Below are 20,670 nucleotides of genomic sequence, written 5' to 3' on the forward strand. Positions count from 1 at the left end.
CATGGTCCTTACGGAGTTCCCAGCATCCACTACGGACTACGAGAAATAGAATTACCGGTGAGTAAATTCTTATTTTTTCTCTATGTGATCATGAACAAGAAAGTACTCAATATTTTATATGTAACACTTGGATATGAAAGTGCATCCTTTTGTTTTGTTTTTTTGTTAAGGGAACTTTTGCCTTTTGTGCCCTGCTCCCTGTGTCTGATTATATTAATTGCTATAACCATATGTATAACACAGGAGCCAGGATAAATCATTCCACATGGGTGGTGCTGTGGACCACGTATTCACCAGAAGTTTACCACTGGAGAACCTGGCAGCATTGCGTCTGATTGACAGATTAACCACCTGCCCTGTGTCTGTCCAGGATCCAGCATACAAGGATGGTACAGCAGACAGGTGACTGTATTCACTGCCTATTTTATGTGATTAGAATTTGTGCAGTGGCATATAGGACCTGTCACGCAGACATAAAACCTATATAAGAAAGACAAAATGTAAATAGATGGCTTCTTTTCCTTTTGTAGAACTGTTATTTTCCTTTATGTTCGGTTATTCACCACTTAACTGGCATGGTCAGATTTCTTGCAACTGCGCCGTTCCAACCTTGTCCCCCTGTTTTTGACGAGGAGATCCGTTATGCAGATGTGCATAATATAATGTTTAAATATTTTAAAAAATACTTTTTCAATTTTATTAAATAAAATACATTTTAAAAAACAATGTTGTTAACGCTTTTGAAGGGAAAAATCGTCAGTTAAGTTTAACTGACTGCAAAAATATCAGTGACAACAGCCGTTGTTTGTTGGGTATCCATTCTGCGATACTCCAGAAATGGAAAAATATAATTCTTTGGCATTTAGTGTTCATTCTAGCACCCTACACCTGATCCGTAATGATACATCAGGTCTAACATTTTGCCCTTCAAAATGAAAATCTGCCCTCCTCACTGATTAGGTGCATGGTGCTAGAATGAGCACAGGTACTTAATGCTTGCAGTGTTGTATACAGCGTGGTTCTTTGCCATCTCACGCATACCAAGGTCCATCTGTCAGTGGAACATACTTATAAAAACTGGTTACTAGTTCCTGCTATCAGAAATAAGTAACATTGCAACAGCAGTTCCTTGCTACCCTAATCCCCTAGATGTTCTGCTTGATAGCAAAGCGTTTTTGTAATTCAGTAGATGCATTAGTCTGTTCATTGTAACTGCCGGGCTAATTCAGATTGGATCGCAAATAGAGATCCAACCAGACTTTTAACAACCACCCCGCGGACCCGTCCTGGGCATGAATGGGTGGCTGCGTGAGGTCACATGCAGCCGCTGCGATCACAAAAATGGCGGTGGGCCTGCTGCTGGCGCTGCCAGGCTGTGCCGGCAGGAGGCTACCCTATTTCTCTAGCATCCATAAGGGATATTGGGGACAGATCAGTACGATGGGGTATAGATGGGTCCAAATGAGCCAGTGCACTTTAAATTTCTTCAACTGGGTGTGTTGGCTCCTGCCCTCTATGCCCCCTCCCACAGGCAGTTTAGAAAAAAGTGCCCTCAGGAGAGAATGCACACTCTGCAAGCTCCAGAGTTTTTTCTTCAAATTTGTTAAAACTTTTATTTATTTCGGTATGCTGTTTAGGCAACAGCATATCGCTCCGTGAGAGTTAGGGCGGCAGTCACTGGCCTTGTGAGGTGCAGAGCCGTTTCCCCGCTGCAGGACCACCGTCCTGAGGGGCTGTTTGTTCACCGGGGCACTGCGCCTTAGCTGTCGCAGCTGCAGCATGCCGCACACCCCTAACATAGCCTGAAGGTGATCGTCAGTGGTGAGTACAAACCGGGGGCCCCGCTAGGGGGGGGTCCCCCGGTTCATTGTGCAGCAGAGGCATGGGTGAGGCGCAATGGTCCCTCCTGGGGGGGGACACACACACACACGCTGGAGCCCCTGCGTGAGACTGGCTGGCGTTATTGTACCCAACATTTATGTGAGGCTACAAATGGTGTGCAGAGACATAGCCAATATGAACATTATTTGTAGCTCCAGGATCATTATGGGGGGCGGAGCTACATCAGAGCTGGCTCAGCTGCATTTTGGCGACTTCCTCTGCAGAAGCTGGAGCAGCCTCGTACAGCTCCTCCACACGCTCACAGGATCACTGGTACCGGGTGTAGAGGAGGAGAGCCGCTATTGGTACACAGTATACAGACCGTATCACTGTTTTTTTTTATATATATATATATATATATATATATATATATATTAATATTAATATAAAATACAAATACATAAAACGCTGACAGCCTCACTGGGCCTGTACAGTGTTGGGTGCTCTGGGGTCCTTTCTTCTGTGTCTCCACTCGCATGCATTAGGACAGGCTTGTATTGTAATCAGTCTGTGTTGTATGTGTATTGTATCTGTATGTGATAATGGTGAAACAGAAGTTATGCAGTGTATGTAATGCCAGATTCTCTCCTATGTCATCTGGCTCCATATCATGTGAGCAATGTAGTCAGTCATCACAAAATGCTGATAACAATGTGGGGGAGAGTCCAGAGCGTTCCTGACTGGGGCCTATCAAAACTATGATGTCTGATATGTCATCTCAACTCACTGCCAATGCCAATAAAACGCAAGAACTGCAGTAGCTAACCTAGCTGCCAAGGCTGATGTTCCCCATCCCCCCATGTCTACTACAGGTGCACAAAAACGTGCTTTACCTGCACTCCTATCAGATACTGATGATGATGTACAGGATGATGGGTTATGATGTGGATCTCATTAGTGCAGATTCCACCCCTACACAGGGTATCGAACCCCTCATATTGGTTATACGGGATGTGTTACAGCTCCCCCGGGAGAACGCTACTAATCGGCAGTCGTTTTTCCTCCAAGACAAACTGGACAGTCACATTTCCTGATTCCAAGGAATTGGATGATTTATTTAAATTAGCCTGGAAAAATCCAGATAAATATCAGGTGTCCAGAAGGTTTTTGCATACCTTCCCCTTTGCCCCTGAAGGCAGGACATTCTGGGAAGAATCTCTAGCAGTAGATGTCTCAGTCTCTCGCTTCTCTAAGAAGGCGGTGCTCCCAGCTCTGGGCTCCTTTACAGTAAAGGACCCAGGGGATAGGAAAAATAGGATTTTGGTACTTACCAGGTAAATCCTTTTCTTTGAATCCATAGGGGGCACTGGAGTACTCTTGGGATATGGACGGCTTCCGAAAGGAACAGGGCACTGAATATTCAAATTCAGTAACACTCCTCCCCTCCATACTCCCCGAGTACCTCAGTGTTTTTTACTGAGCCAAACAGGAGCGATAGAGAGGTTGACAATGGAGAATTACCTATAACATAACGGACAACCATAAAGTTGACACATAACGTAACTGACAACGAAACAGTTGACACCATAACCGATAGAACTAGAAAATTCGAACCAGTCGGTGAAAATGTGTTACCATAAGATCCCCCGAGCTTACTTCAAACCAGGTAAAACTGCTCTGGGTGGGCGTCCAGTGCCCCCTATGGATTCAAAGAAAAGGATTTACCTGGTAAGTACCAAATCCTATTTTCTTTTTCATCCACTAGGGGTCACTGGAGTACTCTTGGGACGTACCAAAGCTTCCCCCGTGGGCGGGAGAGCTGTTTGACACCTGTAACACTAGGCGGCCAAAGCTAGATGCTGATGCCGCAAAACGTATCAAACTTGTAAAAGCGCACAAACGTGTGCACTGAAGACCATGTAGCCGCACGGCAAAGCTGCGTCGTAGAAGTCCACGACCAGCTGCCCATGAAGTTCCCACAGAACGTGTGGAATGAGCAGTTACTGATGTATGCGGCTGTAACCTAGCATTAAGGTAAGCCTGACGTATGGTCAGTTTAATCCATCTGGATAAGGTCTGCTTAGAAACTGGCCAACCCATGTTGGCAGCATCATAGAAAACAAACAACGTATCCGTCTTACGAACTGTAGACGTTCGGAATACATAAACGCGTAATGCGCGTACCACATCCAGAGTTCCAGAATGTGCTGTTAACACAGGAACTACTATTGGTTGATTGATGTGAAAAGATGACACTACCTTTGGTAAGAAAACGGGATTCGTTCGAAGTTCCGCTCTGTCCTTATGAAACACCAAATACGGTGGCTTGCATGACAAGGAACCCAAATCTGAAACACGCCTTGCCGAAGCTAAGGCTAGAAGAAAAATTGTTTTCCAAGTGAGAAACTTTATATCCACTTGCTGTAAGGGTTCAAAATATGAAGACTGTAAGAAATCTAAAACCAGATTCAAGTCCCATGGCGCTGTAGGTGGAATGAATAGAGGCTGTACTCTGAGGACACCTTGTAGAAAAGTGTGTACCGACGGCAATAGAGCCCATCGTGTTTGAAAATAAATTGACAACGCAGATACCTGCACCTTTAGTGTAGATAAACGCAGTCCTCCATCTAACCCCATCTGTAGAAATAACAAAAGACGGGATAACTTGAAAGATGATGTCGGAAACTTCCGAGCTTCACACCAACCTATATAGGCACGCCAAATTCTGTAATAATGAGCTGCCGTAACCGGCTTCCTAGCTCGTAACATGGTTGAACCGATACTGTAATGCCCTCTCTTCTTAAGAGGGCGGTCTCAACAGCCACCCCGTCAAACGCAGCCGCGCTAAATCGGGGTAAAAGAACGGACCCTGTTATAACAGGGCTGGACGTAGTAGAAGCGGCTAAGGATCGTCTGCGAGTAGTCCGCGGAGATCCGAGAACCAAGCTCTCCGAGACCAATGAGGCACCACTAGTATGACTGTGACGGACTGTCTTTTGATCCGTTTTAGCAACTGAGAGAGCAGCGGAAACGGTGGAAACAGATGCACGAGGCTGTACGGCCACGCGATTGTGAGAGCATCCAATGCCACTGCCCTTGGATCTCTCGTTCTGGACACACACTGGGGCGTTTGTAATTGTGGCGAGATGCCATCAGATCCACCTGAGGGTAACCCCACCTGTGGACCAACATGTGAAACACCTCTGGATTTAATGCCCAGTCTCCTGGATGAAAATCCCGACGGCTGAGATAATCCGCCTTCCAGTTGTCCACTCCCGGAATGAACCCTGCCGACAATATCACCTGGTGGTATTCTGGCCAAATTGAGGATTCGAGCTACTTCCCGCATTGCCATGCGGCTGCTCGTTCCTCCCTGTCTGACTGCACTTGGACAGTCTGAGAGCGAAGCATGTAGTGCATTGTAAATTGCACGGAGTTCCAGGCCATTAATAGACAGCAATCTGTCGTGATCCGCCTAGAGACCCTGTCGCTGACAATTTTAAACTACAGCTCCCCAACTTCTGAGACTCTCACCCAGAGTAGAGACACCCTCGCCCTTGGCGACAACCGCACCCTGTGGGGAATCTGCAGATGCGAGGGCGACCACTGTGCGAGCACATGCTGTTGAAATGGACGCGAGTGAAAACCTCCGAACTGAAGCGCTTCGAAAACCACCACCATTGTTCCTAATAGGCGAATACACAAATGTACCGAGAGTGTGCGTGGCTTGAGCACTAATTGTACCAGATGGCGAATAATCTGTACTTTCTGGTGTAGTAGGTAAATTCTTTGATTTACCGTATTTCGAATCATACCTAGGAATTGAAGTCGTTGAGACGGAATTAGATGCGATTTCTTGAAGTTGACACTGCAACCGTGGTGTACGTTGGCAGCGCAAGTTGGAGGAGCATCTGATGAGATGGAGCTCTTATGAGCAGATCGTCTAAGTACGAAACGATTGTCACTGCCAGGGATCTGAGATGAGCTATCATCACAAACATCACTTTGGTGAATATCCGTGGCGCTGACGAGAGGCCAAACGGTAGTTGTGGCGTATTGCAAAACGCAAGAACCTCTGATGAGGCGACCAAATCGGAATGTGTAAGTACGCATCCTGGAAATCAAGTGCAATCATGCAATCTTGTGGCTGCAAATCTGCAAATACTGACCGCAGAAATTCCATCTTCAATCTGTAGTAAGTGACTTACTGATTGAGACTGTGACGGAGCCCTCCGGCTTCGGTACCACAAACAGACGGGAATAATAACCCTGACCTTGTTGGTGTACCAGGCCTGGAATTAAAAACTGCTGAATCCAGCAGAGACTGAATGGCAATCTGCCAAAACGCCTTCTTGTCGTCCGACAGAGGCAGTCCTGTCTTGAAAAAGCGCAGAGGCGGGAGACGGCTTTCTTTTAACACTAAATTGCGGATACATTCATCAGTGGATGTCTGGAATCCCGGCAAATGTATCGTCTAAAGGCGCGCTCCCACAATTGGAAATTCGAGATGGCCTGGGAGCCCGTCAAGCCACTGGCTTGTTGGTGACTTTAGCGCCCTGGCGTTACAAGGCGTGACTGTTTCTGTACCACAGCCTTGAAAAGACTGAAGTCTAAAGGATTTAAACGCCGGACCAGAGTATTTCCGTCTTGGTACCGGAGGAGGGAATGGCAGGAAACTAGACTTTTCCCCCCATCGCCTTGGCCTGAGAAATGCATTTGTCAAATTTAGGACCAAACAACTTCTGGCCACCGTATTCTTTTGACCTCTGACTCCGCTTGCCAAGAACGCAGCCAGAGTCCTTGTCGTGCTGTAACTAGCGACGATGAAAGGCGAGAAGCGAGCTAACAGCCGGCAGCAGAAGCTGTACATAGATACTCAGCAGCTTCTCAGATTTGATTAGCGATAAGTATAACGTGATCGTCATTGTTTCCATACATAGAGCGCCTTAGTGACCCAAACGTATGTTGGGTCTTTATAAGGTTTGACACAGACGAATTCACCAATTGCGGATTCTCCAATGTAGATGTCACTGTGTGGAAACGGGTAAATAGACTTAAATCTGTGAGGTATAGAACGGGTTATTCGCTTATTTCTACTAACATCTTAGTAAGATATCCTAAATAAGAAGCCCATTGGAGATCTCTGCCGTTTAGTAAATACGACTTATTATATGTTAGAGGCTCCTTAGTCTCTGTAAACTTCAGAGACTGACGCACTGGTCATTATCAATGTCTGGGCTGTCAAAAACCGCACTATCTGACTGCTGGTCTAATGTGCCCTCCTCACCCTTATTTAGCGCCGTGAGGTTTGGCATAGAATTGTCAGACTGCAACATAGCAGAAACGGTTAAATTATAAGACCAATTAAATTAATACCCTGTTACCCAAAGTGAAGTTGGACTTTTGCAACGGCTGAGACTCCTTCGTTAGATTTGGCGGTCTCCTTCGAGACTCGGATCTTGACGCTCGTGTCGAACGGTGGGCAATTGTAATTGCAACCCAGCCATTACATTTGCGTAACATAGGAACGAAACCGGGTTCCGGAGTGGAAACCAACAAAACATACTGAACATGTGGTAGATTCATGTACAGACGTTGCAGTAAAACTTCTTTTATTGCCGTAAAACGTCTTTGCTGGTGCCGTACTCATTATGCAGATAGACAACACAATAAACAAAGACAGACACTTGCACGACTCAGTAAAAGTGTTACTTAAGGTGTGTAATATACATATATATATATGGCCGAAGTGCATTCACATGGCCAGCCTATATAAAACCTGAAGCAAAAATTCCCACTAACACCCCTGCGCCTCCGGTGGAGGAGAGATGTAGGACAGGAACGTTCTGGAATTAGAAACATCAAAAAACAGGAAGCATGGTTAAAATGGCCCCCATGCCATGCTGACACTGATCATCCCAGATCAGGTTACAATACATGCCTGTTAATATAGGCTCAATAGTCTATTATACAGTGATATCACAGGTCAGGTTATTAATATAACCTATGTGAATATGAATGTGGCAGCCTGTTGCAGCATATTATAAGTTTATCTTCTCCTTGCAGCAGCGCTGCTTGTGTCTTGTCCCCCCCCCCCCTCCCCCTGTGCTCCGTGTGTCTCACGGGAAGCGGGTGCCGGGAAGCTGACCTTGCAGGGAGGGACGCTTGTGAGGAGAGCGGCCGAGTGTTCGGCTGGCTGGAGCGGCGTGTAGCGGCTTCCGGCGGGGCTAGTAAGAGCGCTGTGCTGCGGCGGTTCCCCTGGCTTTGAAGTCCGTACAGCGCAGACGGAGCGGCTGGGGCGGGCGCTGGTATTAGCGGCGGGTGCGGGCGGCGGTAAGGAAAACGGACCCCACACAGCGGGGCGGCAGCGCACGCTGACCGCCCCGTCCCCCCCAGCATACCTTGTCTTGTAGGGAGGGCTGCGACGGGCTTCTATCTGTAAGCTCCGTCCAGCTCTTCAGTTCATGGCTGCGACGGGCTTCTATCTGTAAGCTCCGTCCAGCTCTTCATGGCTGCGACGGGGCTTCTTGCTGTAAGCTCCGTCCAGCTCTTGTTCATGGCTGCGTCCAGCTCTTGCAGCAGTAGTGAACTGCGTGTGGCTGTGAGGGTGCTCTTTGTGAGGACCGACACGCCATGCACTGCATTCTTGCTGTAAGCTCCGTCCAGCTCTGCAGCGGCACTATCCCTGACCCATGATTTTAGAAGAAACTGGGAAGGGATGTGTCTTAAGTGTAAAAATAAAAATAAAATATTCACTAAGTGTGGGAGCCCCCCACACCAGCCCTGTTGCTCCGACGAGCACAGAAAAAACACTGAGGTACTCGGAGTATGGAGGGGAGGAGTGTTATTGAATTTGAATATTCAGTGCCCTTTTCCTTTTGGAAGCCGTCCATATCCCAAGTGTACTCCAGTGACCCCTAGTGGATGAAAAAGAAATTGAGACCTCTCTGAAATCTGTCTACACTGCTGCAGGTGTAGCTTAAAGACCGGTCATTACTGGATGACACATGCAATTCATACGTGAGCTGCTCAAATTCGGGAGGGTCTTTCAGGTGATATGACCTTAGTTACTACTGTAACTTTCCTAAAACACATTCAGGACACGGCAAGAGTCCTCTGTAACTCCCTTAAAGAGATTGTCAATATTCATGCTAGGACCACTGCTATGGCAGAGCCATATGATTGCGTCAGTGGATTGCAGATGCTGACTCCAAACGTAATGTGGAATCTCTTCCCTTCACAGGGGAATGGCTCTTCGGAGGCGAGTTGGATGCATGGCTCTCCAAAGCTACTGCTGGGAAATCCACGTTTCTTTCGGTCCTACAGATTTCGATCTAGAGCCAGGGGTGCTTACAACGCAGCTACAGGCTCCAGAGGTAAGCCTAAGAAACCAGCCATTTCCAGTTCTCAAGAACAGAGCACCAGTTCAGCTTCCACAAAGACTTCGACATGATGGTGCCTACCCACCCCGAGGGGATCTCGTGGTGGGAGCTCGGTTACGTCACTACAGCCACATCTGGGACGGTTCCTGCCAAGATGCCTGGGTAAGGGACCTTATCTCAGGGTTACAAGCTGGAGTTCGACGGTGCTCCTCCCCAACGATTTTTCAAATCAAGCTTACCAGCTTTGGAAAATATGCGTGTTACGCTACTACTGGCCATCGACAAGTTGGTCCAGTCCCAGGTTATTGTTCCAGTACCCCTTCTACAGCAAGCTCAAGGTTACTACTCCAGTCTGTTCGTAGTGCCAAAACCAGACGGGTCTGTGAGACCCATTTTGAATCTGAAGTCCTTGAATCCTTACCTGAAGGTTTTCAATTTCAAGATGGAATCTTTGAGAGCGGTGATCGCAGGCCTGGAACACCAAGAATTCCTAGTGTCCCTGGATATCAAGGACGCTTACCTCCATATCCAAATTTGGCCTCCTCATCAGGCCTATCTGTGGTTCGCCCTACTGAGCGATCACTACCAGTTTCAGGCGTTACCCTTCAGCCTGTCTACAGCTCCAAGGGTGTTCACGAAGGTGATGGCAAAAATGATGTTTCAACTCTGAGTCCAGGGTGTCAACATTGTCCCTTACCTGGACGATCTCCTGATAAAAGCGAGTTCCAGGGAGCTTCTACTGCTCCATATAGATCGCACTATCCAACTTCTGTCTCACCACTGGTGGATTCTCAATTTACAGAAGTCCCATCTGGAGCCATCTCAACGACTCCTGTTTCTGGCATGGTATTGGATACTGTAGCTCAGAGAGTGTTCCTCCCAGAGGACAAACTGAGAACACTTCAAGAAATGGTTCGCAGGGTTCTCCGACCTGCTCGAGTTTCCATTAATCTTTGCATAAAATTGTTGGGAAAGATGGTGGCCTCATACGAAGCGATACAGTGCGGAAGGTTCCATGCCAGACCCTTCCAATTGGACATCCTGAACAAGTGGTCCGGTTCCCATCTTCAGATGCACCGGATGATTCAGCTGTCACCCCAGGCCAGGATTTCACTCCTGTGGTGGCTACAGTCTTCCAACCTACTGGAGGGTCAACGCTTCGGGATTCAGGACTGGATATTCCTCACGACGGATGCGAGTCTGAGAGGATGGGAAGTTGTCACCCAGGGGGCGCAGTGCCAGGGCAGGTGGTCTGCCCATGAGGCCCTACTTCCGATCAACATACTGGAACTTCGGGCTATCTACAATGCTCTGATTCAGGCCTCCCCTCTACTCCAGGATCAGGCAATCCAGGTTCAGTCGGGCAACGCCACGGCAGTGGCGTACATCAATCGACAAGGAGGGACAAAAATTAGGGCCTGCATACGAGAAGTGTCCAATATACTTCTCTGGGCAGAAAGAAATGCAAGAGCACTGTCCGCAATTTTCATTCCCGGTGTGGACAACTGGGAAGCGGACTACCTGAGTCACCACGATCTCCTTCCGGGGAGGATTGGGGATTACACCCTCAGGTGTTTCAATAGATAGTCGACAGGTGGGGATGCCCATAGATTGACATGATGGCGTATCGCCTCAACAAGAAGCTTCGCTGCTACTGCTCACGAACCAGAGACCCTCACCCGAGTGCAGTGGATGCGCTGACATCGCCTTGGCCTTACCGGCTGGTCTACCTATTTCCTTTGATTCCGTTGATTCCAAGGGTGCTCAAGCGGATCAGACATCACGGGGTACAAGCAATCTTGATTGCACCGTATTGGCCCCCGGGGAGTGTGGTACGCGGCTCTTCTGGACATGTCCATAGAAGACCCTTGGTCTCTGCCACTAAGAAGGGATCTTCTTCAGCAAGGACCGTTCGTCTACCCGGACTTACGGTGGCTTCGTTTGATAGCATGGAAGTTGAGCGGAACATCCTAGCTCACAAAGGGCTTTCCAAAAAGGTCATTGCCACTATGGTGCAAGCCAGAAAACCTGTGACGTCAAAACACTATCATCATATCTGGCGGAGATATGTCTCTTGGTGCGAGGAACGCACATATCCATCTGCAGAATTCCACTTGGGAAGATTTCTTCGTTTCCTACAGTCTGGAGTGGATAAAGGCTTACTTGGATCCATTAAGGTCCAGATTTCAGCTATTTCCGTCTTCTTCCAGAAGAAGTTTGCTGTTTTGCCAGAAGTTCAGACCTTCTTGCAAGGTGTGCTTCACATACAACCTCCGTTTGTGGCGCCTTGGGATTTGGATGTGCTGTTGTGCTTTCTACTGTCCTCCTGGTTTGAACCTCTGATGACGATAGAAAACAAATACCTCACGTGGAAGACAATGTTACTGGCCCTGGCTTCTGCTAGACGTGTCTCAGAATTGGGGGACTTATCATGTAAAAGTCCATACTTAGTCTTTTACGAGTACAGAGCGGAGCTCAGGACTAGGTAGCAGTTCCTGCCGAAGGTGGTCTCTGCGTTTCACTTGAAAACCTCTTGTGATTCCGTCCAATTCTGGCTCTTCTACCCCACCGGAGGCATTGGATTTAGTGCGAGCCTTGAAGTTCTATGTCAAGTGGACGGCTCGGATCAGAAAGACGGATTCCTTGTTCGTGCTGTATGATGCGCAGAAACAGGGTTGCCCTGCTTCAGTGCAGTCCATTGCTCATTGGCTTCGGCTTACTATCCAACAGGCCTATGTGTCGGCAGCCTTGCCGGTTCCTAAGTCTCTAAAGGCCCACTCTACTAGATCTTTTGGCTCCTCCTGTGTGGCTGCTCGGGGAGTCTCGGCCTTGCAACTATGCCAAGCTGCTACCTGATCGGGGAAGAACACCTTTTGTGAAGTTCTACAAGTTTGATACCCTAGCCAAAGAGGATATCCAGTTTGGGCAGGAGGTGCTGCAGATGCCTCCGCACGTTCCCGTCTGTTCTAGAAGCTTTGGGACATCCCCATCGTACTAATGTGTCCCTACGAGAAAAGGATTTTCCGGTAGGTATTAAAATCCTATTTCTGCAGCGGGGTACACTGATATTCCACAGGGAATAATATCGGGGGTGTAGAGTTGGATCTTGATCCGGGGCACCAACAGGCTAAAGCGTTGACTGTTCCCTGGATGCACTGCACCGCCTCCTCTATAGCTGAGCCTCCAGGCACTGGAGCTCAGTTTGTTAGTTGGTGCCTGCAGTGCAGGTCACTAACTGTGGGCTGCGCTAGGCAGCCCTGAAAGAGCTTTTTAAGAAGAATTCAAAAGCCGCAGTACTTTATATGTCATCCTGATATGCTGTGCTGCGGCTCCATCGGCTCCATCACCTCCCTCAGCGGCGCTGCATACTCCCGCGCCCTGCTTCCCGGGTACTTGCAGCGGGGACGCACCGGTTTCTAGGCACACCACCGCTGCTGCTTTCCTGGATCGCATGGCTGCACGATAGGGAGGAGGTAAGAGAGTCCACCAGGTGGGACCCGCCGGTAAATCGCGGTCCGATCGCGGTCCCAAAAGACTGCGCCGCTGGCATGGACACTGTGGCCGTGCAGGGACCCCACTATATCCACCAGGGCAGGGAGTACAGGTCAGATTTACTAAAATCCGTTTAATATAGGCTCCATAGTACCTGGTGGTGAAGTCCAGCATAGGGGATACGGCCCTGACCTGTAGCCCCTCTCCCAGCTCCGGGCACCATCTACTGCTGGTGTTCCCGCCCTGGGGCTGCATCTCTCTCTTTACCTGAAGAGATTTTGGCGCCATTACATAGCTGGGCACTGTCTCCTCTGTAAAACCGCCTGTCTTGTCAGCGCTGTGCATTTACAGACACTTAATATTCTACATGTCATTTTAGACAGTGTTAGTTAAGAAAAAGTGTACTGCTATATGAATATTTAGCACAAGTATTCTGTGATGTACATCCAGTGTTTACTGTGCATTGTTATATCTGTATACATACATATCTATACGTAAATTTACTAGTCCAGTGCTGTCTTATTGTTTACATGTAATAATTTCTGCATTGTACCTGTGACTGTGTGTGCCTATAGCTGCTGTGTGGATTCTATTCTGTGTATCACATGTATTGCTATCACTATATTCTGTACCCTGGGGGGCTAAGTGCATCAGGGTCTCATTTCAAATATAGTGTTCCACAGGATATACTGTTTTGTATTTTTCACTGTGTTTCAGTCACCTCACACCGCTTAAATCCTCTGTTTTGTGCTTTGCATTTGCTATCACATAACGTTTGTTTGTTTTTTGCAGATATTGTGTTTGTCTGCCTATATTGTACTGCATGTCTGCTACTCAGGGTGGGAAATCCGCAGACGCACCTGCATCATTCAGTGCTGGTGCTACAGGTTTGTCTGAGGAAAAGGTTTCAGCTAAGGGTTCAGGTACTGCATGCCCTGCACCTTCCAGTCAGTTTGCAGCACCTGTGGCAAATCAAGACCTCCTTGGGCTGCTTTTTCAAATATGCTGTCAACGCTTGTATCGTGGCTTACTCCCCCTGTGGGACCTCCTGTGCCATTGCAGCCACATATTGTCCTTGCAGTCAACCCGCCTTGGGCGGATGCTGTCTACGCAGTTACAACAATTAAATCAGTCTTTGGTTAGACAAAAACCTACCCCTTGCCCTGCTGGGGCCAAGGGGTCCTCTAAACGGGCCATTTCTTCCTCACAATCCACTAATATTTTGGATGATTCTTCAGATGAGGATGGGAATTATACTGATCCATCAGACACTGATACAGTTGCTTCTGCGGAATCTACAACTCAAGTTAATGTTCCTGACCTAGTTGAGGCTATCAAGCTGATTCTCCAGATTGATGATGATATTGAGCTCCCCACTACATCTAAGAAACCTGATAAGTTTAAACATCACAAGGTTGCTAAAGTAGTTTTACCGCATTCTGATCTTTTAATTGACATACGTCAGGAATCCTGGTAATCTCCAGGGAAGTAATTTTTCCTGTCCAAAAATCTGCTAGCTCGTTACCCTATCCCTGCAGAGGTGAGTAACAAGTGGTAAACTCCACCGCCGGTGGACTCTCATGTTGCCCGTCTTGTGGTATCATCTACCCTGCCTGTCACTGCTGTCACTTCACTTAAGGAACCAACGGATAATCGTGTGGAGAGATGCCTGAAGTCTATTTACACACTTACCGGTGCTGTGCATAGACCCATTATGGCAGCCTCTTGGGCAGCAAAAAGAATTGAAGCATGGGTTCAGGCAACGGAGGATGAGCTACCTCTAAATTTATCTGACACTGCCAGCCAATATCTATCGTATATTACCACAGCCTCTCACTATATTCAGAAGGCATCCTCTGATGCAGGCATAATGGCGGCCAAGTCCTCTACTACGTCTATCCTGGCTCACTGGATTTTGGTGTTAAGGTCCTGGAAAGTGGACCTGGACTCCAAAAAGACCTTGGAGGTTCTCCCTTTTAAGGGAGACATACTATTTGGAGAGGATCTGAACAATATCGTGACTGACTTGGCAACAGCTAAGACTGCATTTCTCCTAAGTACTAATCCTTCTGCTCCGAAGGCTAAGAGTACCACTTTTCATTAATTTCGGCCTCCAGGTAAAGCAAAGGATCAGGCGTACCCCGAGACAGGCTTGTACTTCCAAAGCCACCAAACCCAAGTCTAAGCATTCTTGGGGCGCCGGTCAGCCTGCTTCCAAACAGGACAAGCCTGCGGCATGATGGGCGGGCCTCCTCCTTGGGGACCCCAGGGTGGGAGGCTGACTTCTGCAGTTCGCCCAGACCTGGTTAAAGACCACTTCAGACGCCTGGGTGCGGGAAGTTGTCTCTCACGGGTACGCGATCTCCTTCAAGAGACGTCCCCAGTTCTGCTCGACGGTTATCCCTTCGGATGCGCTGAAAGCACAGACTTTACACTTGGTTGTACAATCTCTCCTGGATACCGGAGTGATTGTACCGGTACCTCTGTCTCAAAGAGGCAGGGGCTACTATTCGATCCTGTTTCTAGACCCGAAACCAAATGGTTCCTCCCGGCCTATACTCAACCTCAAATCTTTGAACAAATTTGTGAGGGTACCCAAATTCCGTATGGAAACTCTGCGTTCCATTGTACTTGCCATGGAACCCAAGCACTATATGGTATCCCTGGACATACAGGATGCTTACCTGTACATTCCTATTGCCTTGTCGCATCAGCAATATCTGCGGTTTGCTATTGGCAACCTAAAATATCTATTCCAGGCCTTGTCTTTCGGACTGACCACGGCTCCTCGGATCTTCACCAAGGTCATGGCAGTCATGACGATTCTTCTCCGCTGTCAGGATCATGCCGTATCTGGACGACTTGCTGATCCTGGCGAACTTCCCAGAGGTTCTCCTCCGTCATCTGGAACTGACTGTCCAATTCCTACAAGCCCACGGGTGGCTCATCAACTGGAAGAAGTCTTCGCTGGTCCCTGCCCAGAGCATGGTGCACCTGGGGGCATTGTTGGACTCACTCAACCAACGATTCTTTTTGTTTCCGGAGAAGGTCCTGAAACTTCAGGACAAGATCAGATACTTCCTCTCTTGCCAGAGAGTGTCAGTACACTCGGCGATGCAAGTACTAGGCCTCATGGTGTCAGCATTCAACATGGTAGAGTACGCTCAATTTCATTCCCGCCCTCTGCAGAGGTTAATCCTTTCCAAGTGGGACGGTCTGCATCACCGGATCAGGTCTCAAATTATCTCCTTGACTCTGGAGGTTCGTCTGTCACTGAGCTGGTGGCTACAGGACCAACAGTTTAGTAGGGGCCGACCCTTCTGGATCTCCAACTGGGTCCTCCTGACAACGGACGCCAATCTGCGAGGTTGGGGCGCGGTTTTGGAGCAACACTCTCTCCAGGGTCGGTGGACCAGGGAGGAATCTCACCTCCCGATAAACATTCTGGAATTGCGGACAGTGTTCAATGCGTTGACACTGGCCCTGCCTCTGTTACAGAACAGGCCTGTTCAAGTACAATCAGACAACGCCACCATGGTGGTGTACATAAATCAAGTCGGCACTCGAAGCCACATGGCAATGATGGAAGTGTCAAAAATCCTCCAGTGGGCGAAACGCCATCGCCAGCTATATCCGCAGTGTTCATTCCGGGAGTCCTCAACTGAGAAGCGGAATTCCTTAGTCATCAGGACGTGCACACTGGAGAGTGGAGCCTTCATCCAGAAGTCTTTCAACTCCTAGTGGACAAGTGGGGCCTACCAGATGTAGACCTGATGGCGTCTCGACACAATCACTAGGTTCCGGTCTTCGGAGCAAGGACAAGGGATCGTCAAGCAGCGTTCGTGGACGCACTGGCAATTCCATGGAACTTTCAGCTGCCATACGTGTTCCCTCCAGTGTCACTCCTGCCCAGGGTAATACAGAAGTTCAAGCAAGAAGGAGGAATACTACTTCTAGTCGCTCCAGCGTGGCCCAGACGGCATTGGTTCTCAAACCTGCAGGGTCTCTTGATAGAGCGTCCTTTTCTACTTCCTCAACGCCCAGACTTCCTCATTCAGGGCCCTTGTGTCTACCCGGACCTGGCCAGACTGGCTTTGACAGCGTGGCTCTTGAAGCATCACTCCTGAGAGCAAAAGGATTCTTTGAGGCGGTCATTCAAACTATGTTGAAAGCCCGAAAACTAGCTTCAGCGCAGATTTATTACAGTGTCTGGAATTCTTACTTCACATGGTGTGCTGCTAAGAATTATGATGCATATACTTTAAAAACTTCCAGACTTTTGGCTTTTCTACAACAAGGCCTGGACTTGGGCCTTCGTCTGGCCTCCCTCAAGGTTTATATATCTGCCTTGTCAGTTTGGTATCTCTTCCTGACGTTCACACTTTCACTCAGGGTGTTCTTAGGATTCAGCCTCCCTATGGTCCATGGGATCGTTCTGTCGTCTTAAATGCCCTGCAATAGTCTCCATTTGAACCTCTTGAGTCAGTGGACCTTAAATGCCTTACGCTTAAGGTGTTGTTTCTGTTGGCTATCGCCTTTGCTAGAAGGGTGTCGGAATTTTGGTGCTTTGTCCTGTCGTCCACCCTTTCTGATTTTTCACTGTGACCTGGCAGTTCTTCGAACTCACCCTGGTTATCTACCTAAGGTGGTGTCATCTTTTCACCTTAACCAGTAGATTGTGGTGCCGGCCTTCGTCTGTTCTGGTTTGTCCTCCAAAGAAAGACCTTTGGACGTGGTACGGGCTCTCCGTATTTATGTAGAAAAGACTGCCTCTATCAGAAGAACAGATTCTCTTTTTGTACTATTTGGTTTTCACAAACGTGGTTGGCCAGCGAATAAGCAGACCTTGGCCAGATGGATTAGAATGGTGAGTGCACAAGCTTATGCGCATGCTGGGCTTCCAGCTCCTGCTGCTATCAAGGCCCATTCTAGTCGGTCGGTTGGACCTTCTTGGGCGGCCCGCTGTGGCGCGTCCACGGAACAATTGTGCAAGGCGGCTGCGTGGTCCTCAGTGAACACGTTCATCAGGTTCTATGCCTTTGATACTTCCGCCTCCCAGGATGCTTCCTTTGGACGCCGGGTTCTTGTGCCCGCTACAGTGCGTCCCCTCTCATGAGTAACTGCTTTGGGATATCCCCGATGTGGAATACCAGTGTACCCCGCTGCAGAAAAGGAGATTTATGGTAGACTTACCATTATTAAATCTCTTTCTGCAGGTACACTGGATTCCACAGGATGCCCACTCTGACGCACTTAGCTTCTTTGGGTTTGTATGGCATTAGCCGCTAGTCCCTTCTCCTGTCGGGAGAATGTGGTTCTATGTGACTAACCTGTACCGTCTCTCTTACCTGCTACTGCATTGGACTGGTTAACAAAACTGAGCTCCAGTGCCTGGAGGCAGGGTTATAGAGGAGGCGGTGCAGTGCATCCTGGGAACAGTCAAAGCTTTAGCCTGTTGGTGCCTTGGATCAAGATCCAACTCTACACACCCGATGTTATTCCCTGTTGAATCCAGTGTACCTCGCAGAAAGAGATTTAACAAAGGTAAGTCTACCACAAATCTCCTTTTTTTTTTTTTAGCGATCACGCAGAAATTGCGGTGCGACCGCAATATTTCAGTGTGCTCAAGGAGGGGGGCGGCGGTTAGCTTGCTGGACGGCCTTGCCCTGCGATGGTTGGCCCCCAGCATGCGCTCAGAAGGATAGCACAATTTGCCATCCTTATTGAATTGGGTTCCGGTACCCGTTTACTATGTTAGTAAAGATTTACATGTATATAATGAAATAAAGGCAACGCTGGGCGACCTCTCAGTGTGTTTCTTTTATCTTCCAGGTATTCTCTTGGACAGGACTTGTGCCATCCCGTCAGTGTGCTCTATGAAGAACTGCTCGTGTCTTTTAAAGATAAACTTCCAGTTAACATTTTAGAGGACACATTCCCTCTCATTTGTGAGACCGGCAATCTTACTTCTGTTCCCAAATATTCAGGGACTAATACCAATATCTACTATGTGATGACTGATGAGAGCAAGATACCAGCTGGGAGCTCTGACCATATACAGGAGAGGCAGATATGTGCATCCCAACAGAGCCTGGAACAAGGACTACACTCATCCAATATTTCTACTGACCAGGCCACAAGGCTATATTACCTGAGGTCCTCTCTGGCATGTTTCATTGATGACATAATACAGAAATCCAGCTCTACGCCCAGCTGTCTGTCTGTTTTGAGTGGACACGTTTTCAGAAAGTGTTTGATCTCTTCATGGACCATGCCAGTTTACCGTGAAGCTCTCCTGCTGCTGGGTTATCAGAGTGACTCGTTGACATCCCAGGTCCAGCTGCTGATGGATACCATTGAGAACGCTGTGGACTCCGTTGTGGCATCAGTGTACAGTGGCATAACAGGAACTGCGAGTGACAAATTAGAAAATAGTAAAAACCATTCTAGGAGAAGCACCTTAACGTTTCATCCAAAAAGTGCGGTAGATTATGTGATTACTGCGTCGCCAGCTAACTGTGATCAAATAGTCGGAACAGTGAAGGTTCTTCCTCCGGGATCTCAACCCAACAGCCTTGGTTTCCTTTTGACAACTTTAAATCTAGACTTAATGGCCATGTGTCTATTGGCCATAGAAGACTGGCGAATGCTTTGGTCAGCTGATGAACGATTCATGCAGCAATACAATCAACGTCTGCTGAAACCCTTTCACAGCTTTTCCCTGCATCCTCCGTATTACATCCATGATGTAAGTTTCTGGGTTGATGGTGACTCTGCATTTGAGGAAGTAGAATTTCACACTATAGCGCGGAGAGTGTCTATGGGAACCATTGTCAGTGTGCAGCTGCAGGACAAGTATGAGGATGGGAAAGCGGGTAAGACCGGTCTGTGTTACCGGTTGACCTATCAGTCCTGTGATCGGGCTCTCAGTTATGAGTCTGCATTAGAAATGCAGTTACTATTACGGGGTGAGCTGCAGAGGTGTTTGCACGTTACTATGAGGTAGACTAGCACTTGACAGTAGTGGAGGGTGACCTGATGAGTGCGGTATTCTCAAACGATTGGAATAAGCGCTGCCAATAAAAACAAGGAAGGCTAATAATAAAGCACAGATTAAAAAGGTGGAGTTCAATTGTTTAGATGCAACCAAATGTTGCTGTATACCACTATCAGTAATGGGATGTAGAAAGAAAGCATAAGCAATGACAACTGACCAACGAGAGATACAGTATGGCTATTTACATGGGCAATGTAGAGAGATGGGCAGTACTGGCACATATTAAATACAGGGAGCACCAGGTTGGGTAAATATTTTTATGTGCAAGCAGAAAATCCTTAGCAGCGGTAAAACTAACATCGTATGTCAGCAAAAAATCCTGTACAGCGGTAAAATGTGCAGATACAGAGCGTGGCTACAGTACTTTCTGTAATCCACAGTTTTGTTTTCCTCTGTTTCTTTTTTCTTTTATTTATTTTTTACAAATAAAATACTATTTTATGCTTACTGGGTTTTGGATTGTTTTTTAATGAAAAAGGTTACAGACGTTTGTCAGCATCATAAATGTCCACACTCTGCATGTCTCTGTGTGACTGGCGTGTCCGGGGTATCTGTAAATGTCATTTGACATATGACAGGAGCTGATCGGTTGGTACTTTATCTCACGCCAAGATTTGATCCATCTCCCTCTCAGTCTGATAAAGGGACAGGGGGGTCATTCCGACCTGATCGTATGCTGCCGTTTTTCGCAGCGCAGCGATCAGGTCACTACTGCGCATGCGTATGCACCGCAATGCACAGGCGGATCGTTGCTGGGCGATGGATTTAACGAAGAATCCATTCGCACAGCCGATCGCAAGAAGAGTGACAGGAAGAAGGCGTTTATGGGTGTCAACTGACCGTTTTCAGGGAGTGGTTGGAAAAACGCAGGCGTGTCCAAGCGTTTGCAGGGCGGGTGTCTGACGTCAATTCCGGAAC

At 48.0% G+C, this 20,670-nt stretch overlaps 1 protein-coding gene across 2 annotated transcripts in view; it reads left to right on the top strand.

Moving 5' to 3' along the window:
* FDXACB1 (ferredoxin-fold anticodon binding domain containing 1) overlaps nt 1-20,199 on the top strand; it is a 39,206-nt gene extending 19,007 nt beyond the window's left edge. For both annotated transcript variants that reach the window (XM_063943249.1, XM_063943248.1), the window contains exons 5-6: nt 244-402; nt 18,528-20,199. In XM_063943249.1, coding sequence (XP_063799319.1) covers nt 244-402; nt 18,528-19,701 — 1,333 coding nt within the window. In that variant the 3' untranslated portion in view covers nt 19,702-20,199. The remainder of the gene's footprint in view (nt 1-243; nt 403-18,527) is intronic.
* Nucleotides 20,200-20,670: the final 471 nt, after the last annotated feature.

This window comes from Pseudophryne corroboree, chromosome 10, assembly GCF_028390025.1.
Source record: "Pseudophryne corroboree isolate aPseCor3 chromosome 10, aPseCor3.hap2, whole genome shotgun sequence".
Classification (NCBI taxonomy): Eukaryota; Metazoa; Chordata; class Amphibia; order Anura; family Myobatrachidae; genus Pseudophryne; species Pseudophryne corroboree.